Here is a 7,993-nt window from a genome sequence, read left to right on the forward strand (position 1 = left end):
TTTGGAAGAAATTATTCACTGTGGTGAGGCACTGGCACAGGCTGCATGGAGAAGCCGTGGATGCCCTGTTCCTGGAAGAGTTAAAGGCCAGGTTGGATGTGGCTTTGAGCAACCTGGCCTATGGAACTAGATGATCTTTAAGGTCCCTTCCAACCCAAACCATTCTATGATTCTATGATCTTTATGCTAGAAAGGTCAGTGACTGCATGGACCTACCGACGTACTGCAAAACATTGTAGTGTTTTTACTCACTGGAACGTTTTGATGTTTATTCCATCTTTCAGAGTAAAACAGGAGCACTTGAAGGCCCAGAAGTGGATGGGTTTGTCAAAGACATGATGGAACTGGTCAAGGTAGTTTCATGGCTCTTCCTATTTGCTGATACCCTGTATTTCTGAGAGGAAGGTGCTTGTTTCGGAAAAGTTATGTAAATAGAGAGGCTAGTAAGACCATGGAGTCAAATTTCACTTTGATCAGCAGCAGAAATGAATGTCACAGTCCCAGCATGTACACGGTAGAGCATTCCACCATGTCACAGAAATTCTGCCTGACAAATTAATACAGCTTCAAGCAGCAACTGTATTTAAGCAAGGTCCACTCTAGCTCGTACTACGAATTAAATTCAACATCGCGACCTGTGTTGATGTGGATCAGTTGTCAGACAGTCCTTCTTCTGTTTTCACTGCGGATGCGGTCCTCACCAGAATGACCAAATCATTCATTAGTTCACCACAGGGCTACACTTGAAAATTACTTGAGGTCTATCTCTAATCAACAATACTGTACCCAGCCTGTCACTCCAGCTTCGTACGGACAGCAGAGTCCATCTGCATTGGATTACCTTGAGTTTCCAGATGCAGTCCAAGATAGAACTTTTGATCCAAATATAACCTGATCTTTGGCTCGCTGTGAGCTGGAGCTGTTGCATTTCCACACAATGTGACCCGAGACAGGGATGCCTGCACTCCCATGTCAGTTTAGCAGAGAGCAGACTGCTGATGGCTGCGCTGGCCTCGTGGTGTGCAGAGAAGGCTGAGGGCAGGCAGGAGGTTGGACTCGTGCTCTGTGCGTGTGTGTGCAAAGGAGGGAAGGTTGTACTTTCCCTAAGGGCCTTCATCAGCATTGTCCTGGGACACCACAATGCCTGTCAATTTGGTCTCCTCCTGAGGAAGTGGGAAGCAGAGGAAGCAGTACAGCATTAAGAGCATACAGAGGCAGGGTAGCCTGTAAAATGTGTCTTTAGGATTCATTTGATCCACTAAAGGTATTTTTAAGTTGCTGACAAGCCTCTAAAATAGTAGTCCACTGACAGAAATGCCACATCACTGCTTGTGTAGCAGGTTTGAGAGAGGAAACCAGATAAAAGCACGGGTCCAGCAGTGCAGCAACCTCTATTGCACACCGTTCTGTGGACTTTTGTTTGATCTGGATCAGATACTGATGGCCTTGACCAAGCACAAAAATTGTGTTGCATTTCCATACAGTTACTCAGTCCTATGCCCCTTCTGTTTTTGCAGGGGGGGCCTTTCCCCATTCTCTCTTTGCTTCTCCACCGTGTACGAGCTGATGTGGGGTCAGGCCATTTGGTGACCCCTCCTTGGGTGTATTTCCCAGCCATGGCTTTACAGGGCTGTGGAAACCCAGAGCTGTTTTCTCTCTCAGCACTGTTTTTCTCTTTTGCCTGCAGCCCAGCATTAGCGGGGTGGACCTGGACAAGTTCCGTCAGATCCTGCTCAACCACTGCGATGTGAACAAGGATGGGAAAATTCAGAAATCTGAATTGGCTTTGTGTCTTGGGCTTAAAATGAACCCGTAGCCGGGAAAGTGCTCATGGTTGTGTTTCCCTCATGAGATTTGCCTGCTCCTCCTCATAGAAGTGTGTCCGTGCTGCTGTGCGAGCAGGGGGGAGCTGGGGCACCGTGCCACCAGGCTGGAGAGTGGCTGCACAAAGACGTGGCAGAGTGGGATTTGCACGGAGGGCCTCCCTGCTCTGCCAGTCCCTTTCTGATGCCACCGCTTGTGGGTCCCCTTAGCAATGTCTTTACCCACCAGCACATCAGCTGCTCAGAAAAGGGGTTACGGTTCTTCTCCTGCCCCCATGAAACACTGCCCTGCTCATCCCCTAGGCTAGAATCAAGCATCTCCTTAAAAAGTCCCATCAATGCTCTCAGAGTGCAGCTAGTAGGTGTTTCTGATGGTCGCCTTATATGTGTGAAGTCATTACTTTGGTGAGTGTCATGCTTTGTCTGTGCATTTAAAAAATTGGATGGATGGCAGTGTATTTGTGCAGAAATAAAAAATGGCAGTTATAGAAATTCAGTAAGATTGGCATTTATGTGTTATGTACAGAAAGCCATCTGCCACAGGCTGGCAGACCATACATAGTAGCCATTTTATGTAAAATGAATCAAATGGCGAGAGGTTTTGTGATGCCTGTCAGCTGTGGGGTTTAAATCTGCCAGGCAATGAAACATGGTAGATCCTTCCCATGGGGAAACCACACACCTCAGGAAATAATGTCACTTCCAGGATGAAGCCACAGGGTAACATCATTTCTGGAGGAAACCTTTCATCTGACCCAAACTGAAATAACATACAAGTTTTCCATAAACTGGAAAACTGGAAGGACAGAAGCCTGGTAAGAGCCAAGGTCCTACATATGCTTTTTTAAAAAAAATCCATAAGGGTTAGTAAATACTTGTAACCTTTACTGAATTTAAAGCTTCCCATCGTTCCCAGGCCATGAGTATAATCCTGTAGCCTAATGGCAGCAGCATGATTTGTAACATGTACTTCCCTATTCCAAAGGCTTTGACTGACTATTTGGCAAGTGCCACACCTACAGTATCATGTCCAAATAATCTTTTCTTCATTTCCAAAAACTGTGGAGGAAGGTTTGTTGGCAAAACTCCTGCACATTTCAGCTTTTCTGTCTCCTGCAGATGAGAGACCTAGATCTGACACGACAAGCATCTTTCTAGTGATGTTCTTTGCACAAGGCAGCACAATGAAACACTCCTCCCTTTATAGTCAGTTTTATAAAAATTAGTCAGAAATTGCCTTCAGTCAACACAAATAGAAACCAAGATGATGACTGAATAAAGCGCTTAACCCCAGCACGGAAGTAAGGCTTTAAAGTGTGAAACTGCTTTTTATCACCCTGGCAGCACCACAAATCACAACCACAATAACAGAACTTTGCAATGGTTCAGAAAAACGATAAACAAGGAATCAGGCCTTAGCCACAGATCCCCGAGCCATCAGGGATGCAGTTTTACTCATGGATGCTCATGTCCCTCTGAGGGAAGAGCTGTGGTCGGGAATGCAAGGCAACAGGTAGGAAGCCAGCAGAGAAAATCCATGCATCGCTGCTGATCATACAGGCTTTAACACTGTCCTGAACAACTTGCAACAAATTTAGTGGGGCACATGACCAACTACCATTTCATCGTACCTCAAATAGGATGTGACTTACCAGCCTAAATAATGCCTCTAAGTATATTCTTATTTCCCTCTTTTCTTTCAGTCTTTATGCCATTCTTATTGTTATTATTATTTTCTTAAACTACAGCTTCTATTACCTGGGACATGGGAGCAATTTCTGTACTATCCCCTACAACATATGTCCGCTCATTTGTATTTTTCAGTGATGGCAGGTCCATTCTGTTTCACCTCTGTTTAATCCTATTGAAATCAGTATAACTTTTTCTTATTAAAGTATAAATTCAAGAATATCCTGCCCTGCCTCACCAAAAATACAGTAACTTTTAACATAAAATGAAAACATTTTTTTTAAAAGACGTATACAACCACAGCTCTCATTTCAAGAATTATACAACACACTTTATTGAAACCTTATGCTTTTCACATACTCTACAGCCAATAGTTTTTACTCAACAGACACTGAACAGGAATTATTTGATTCATTCAAATGTGTCACAATGCATTTTGCTTCTTTTCTAGGACTTTATTTTTTAATACTGATTTTGCTGAAGCCTTTCTCTGCAAGTTCACTGAACTAGTTGTATTAGCTTTACATAAGTGAACAAACAGCCTTTAGTAAGTGAGTTTACAAGAGCATTTTACAAAACCTTAGCAAAAGTAATTGGGGATCGTGGATTAAAAGGTTATATAAAGAACTCAGAAGAGTGTTTATGTTGTTGGTTGGGTTTTTTTAAGTTAGTTTTGCATTCCCGTGAGGATAATTTTTGTGTCCAGAGCAGAGATTAGAGAGCAGGAAAACAGGCATGCACACTGTCTTGTTTGCAGGGACCATAGCAGAGAGCTGTATCCCAGTGGGACTACAGCCTCAGTGAGCTACAGGTCCCCCATAAGCAAAACAAAATGTCAGGAGATGCAGAGGGATTTGAGTCCATGTTACAAAGGTCAGCAAAGCAATTATTAGCAAGCCACAGTTTTATAAACCTCTAGACTAGCCTCTAAAAGTCAATGTTATGGCAGGAGGCAGGCATTCTGAGATATCCCATGGAGAAAGACATGTTCCTTGCTTGCAGAGATTTATTTTTTTTAACTATTATTTTCACTTCAATAATGAATGATCTATAGGGCTCTTTGGTCTCAGGCCCTGGTGATTTCATCTCTTTAAGCCGCTATAGATATATAGTTTGGCAATACATTTTGACAAAACATAGCTATTGGCCATTTTGCAAATTCAGAGTACTTTAGTGTGCGGTGTAGATTCTCTACCATACTGAAACATGAGAAACTATTTCACGTTTGAACAGTTACACATAAATACCTGTTTTGTGTTAATTATATGAAAACATTGTGCCTGCAAAGCCAAAAACATTTACACAGCCTTCTGTGCTGTAAATGTATTGAAGATATATGTTCGATCGGTGCATCTTCTGCCAACAAAATTCTGTGGATGTCACATTATTTAGAACCCTGCATCTTATAACTATAACTTGAACACAGAAAGTGAATGAAAATGTTTGCCAAATCTGTTTCCCCTCAGTATGAAATGTTTGTCTCTAGAAAACCAGGACTAAGGGATTCACAGCTTTCTATTTCTTCATAATGTGCAAATCTACTGAAATAAATTTTAACTGACTTGGATCATCATATTTAACAGGTATATTTCCAAAAGACATTTAGCTACCACAAGTGTAGCGATCAATATGCACTGTGCTTTCAAATGTGCCACTTTATGGTTGGTTTTCTTCCTTTGCTTAATTGGCAAACTGATGGATCTAGAAATCAATGTGTGAATTTCCTCAGAGAAAAGCTGTTCCTTTGCCTCCCTTTTCACCGGCAGCTGTATGAGATCATGCTCTGCACTCCTGTCATGCTCCCTGCTCATCTTGGCCCTTCTCATTTTTGGCACTTGACATATTTTTTTCTGGATGACTTGCCATGACAACTTTGTTCAGGAGAAGCTGCTTCTGACAGCTTCAGTTGACTGTGTACAACTGATACCCATGAAAAATGAACATTTTTAGGGCTTTTAAACTCAAATCCATCCCTTGTTTAACCTCATTGGTTTCACTGGAAATGATTGTACAGAAACACAATCTTTTCTCCCATCATTTTGAAACTCAACAAGCTGCTGGCTCATCCCAAGTCATCACCATAGCGATCTGCCACTGGAGACCCCTAATTTCCTGAGCCAGCCTCACAATCCCAAATTGCTCATGTGCCAGCTGTCCCTTGGCCTGTGCAATTTTTTCCCCAGAGTAATGAACCCACATTACACACCCACCTCACTCCCCAGCCTGAACACACTCCAGCATTCTCACATCACTGACACCCAAATGGGAACCAGATGAGATGTTTAGAAATAGTAACATTTAAATTTCGTCAGTGTTTTATTTTCCAATTTTCAATAAAATAATTCTCTCCCTTTGTTCTCACAATATTGCTTTAAATAACATGGATGAAGCTGCTTGCACATCTTACAAAACCTGCTTTTTTATTATTATTATTTATTCCTACTGAAAGCTAAAAATTGCACATCAGCCCAAAAGAAGGGCTCAGAGCACAGGAAACCAGCACAATATTTTGATTAATCTCTTTTTCTGTTTGTGTGGCAAGAGAATAGTGTCAGTATTAATGAAAACAATTGTGACTAATGCTGCCAACAAGACTATCAGAGAATCATCTGCCACATTACAATAGGAACCCATCATGAGAAACACCTTAATTACAGCGATTATCTCTTAAAATGCTTGGGTAACTCTTATATTAACCTGATTTGAAATAGAAAGTTGCTGTTATGTAGTGAGATGTTAAATGGGGCTTTGCTGTGTAATTACATGGGGTAAAGTAACGATGACAGTCATTTTTGTATGAGGGCGACACTGACTGCTAATGTAAAGCTCTCATTTTCTAGCACCTGTACTTTCAGTACTTCCACAGAGAATTGTGTCTCATTTTAAGGAACACTTGCACACAGGAAAAGGGGGAGAAAAGAGCACCAGTTATGACCATTATAAGAGAAAATAAAGGAACCATTGGCCTAATGCCAAGGGACATCTACAGGATGCTCCCACTGGGTCCCAGAGGTAAAACTGTTTCCCTGCCCCATCTCACTTGGCTGGGAACCACCGATTTTCACCAGTTCATTTCACGGTGGCATGTCCTGCTGCCTGCCTAGCTCAGTCTTTACATCAGCTTCAGGCATTGCCCTTCCTCTTGGGTTTGTTCCCTCACATTTGCTGTTGTCCATAAAAAGCCACCCGGCTGCAGTGCTGGAAACTTTGCAGGGGCAATAGGAGAACCAGAGAGGATGTGTCTGCCCAGGGCACACAATGCAGGCAAATGCTCAGGCTGCATCTCTGGCATCTCTTTACATGAGTTGTTTCAGGAAAAAAATGAATTTGATTGGATATGATGGAGCCACCACTATTATTATGAGCTATTACTATTAGTCATAGAGAACAGGCATCTGCCCCAGGCTCAAAGAGACCATGGGGTCCCTGCTTTCCCTGGCATCACAGTTGCAAAGCTGAGATAGTTTCAACCTGCTCAGTCTTACCAGAGGAAGGTTTCTGTTGTGAATGATGAGAGCATATAACTACATGTTGAAAATTAGCCATCTTTGTTTGGAAGTGTACTTTCAAGGGATATGTTAGCAATAATAGCCATAACATTCCCAAATAAAGGAAAGCTAAAGGTGCTGGTGCCCATGTGCAGTGTGAGGAAGTATATGGGCTGCACTTTATGGTGAACCTGGTTGCCCCTTTAAGGTCCTCCTGCACCAGACCCTGGTAACAAAGCCCATGGAAGGATCTCCAGGTGTTATGGGGGAATACAGAGAATTTAAGCCCTACATTAATTTTAAATTCAGCTGCAGCCCACATCCCTGTACAGTAACGTTTGTACCAACTCTCCATGGTTCTGCTTTGTAAAGTGATCAACACTAGAGCATAAATAGAGAAGAATGGGTCATCACTGACGGGATCTCAAGAAATCACCCTTCCTGCATTTCTCTGAGGTGGGCCATGGGCTTTAATACTGCTCTGCAGACAGAAACTGCACGAGCCTGCCCCGAGGCTGTCCTCTGTCTCTGAGCTGCTGCCAGCTGGTACAGCCTCCTTGGCTCTGATGGAGCCAGACCAGCTCAGGACAGCAGGAGATGTGGCTGCGGCTCCATTACCAGGCATATTTTAAAGCTTTTAAAACTTTGAGATTCTAAATTAAGTAGTGCGAGTGCTAGGAAGTGGCAGAATCAAGGCTTGCTCAAGTTGACAGCACAAATATCTCTCTGCCTCTGAGGGAGGCTGTTACTAGGACCATGTCTGCTCCATACCAATACAGAGCTGTAACACCCTTCTCAAGGGGTTTCTTGGAGCTGGTAGCGCTAAGGAGAACATGTTCCCATTTTTTGATTCTTTGCAAAGGCTCACATAAGAGATCACTCCCAATGTCTCAGAGAGGAAGAAGAGACATGCACTCAGGAATCCCATTTGGGTGGCTGTTGCAACAGGTCGCTGTCATCTGTCACTTTGGCTAACATGTCTCTAACTTTGAT

The 7,993-nt window shown here is 42.9% G+C and overlaps 1 protein-coding gene across 1 annotated transcript in view; it reads left to right on the top strand.

Moving 5' to 3' along the window:
- Positions 1 to 2,294, top strand: part of CARMIL1 (capping protein regulator and myosin 1 linker 1) — a 238,573-nt gene extending 236,279 nt beyond the window's left edge. Inside the window, exons 45-46 of the mRNA XM_037379588.1 lie at positions 285 to 353; positions 1,688 to 2,294. Of these exons, the coding sequence (XP_037235485.1) occupies positions 285 to 353; positions 1,688 to 1,816 (198 nt within the window). The 3' untranslated portion in view covers positions 1,817 to 2,294. The remainder of the gene's footprint in view (positions 1 to 284; positions 354 to 1,687) is intronic.
- The last annotated feature ends 5,699 nt before the right edge of the window (positions 2,295 to 7,993 follow it).

This window comes from Falco rusticolus, chromosome 3 (assembly GCF_015220075.1).
Source record: "Falco rusticolus isolate bFalRus1 chromosome 3, bFalRus1.pri, whole genome shotgun sequence".
Taxonomy (NCBI): Eukaryota; Metazoa; Chordata; class Aves; order Falconiformes; family Falconidae; genus Falco; species Falco rusticolus.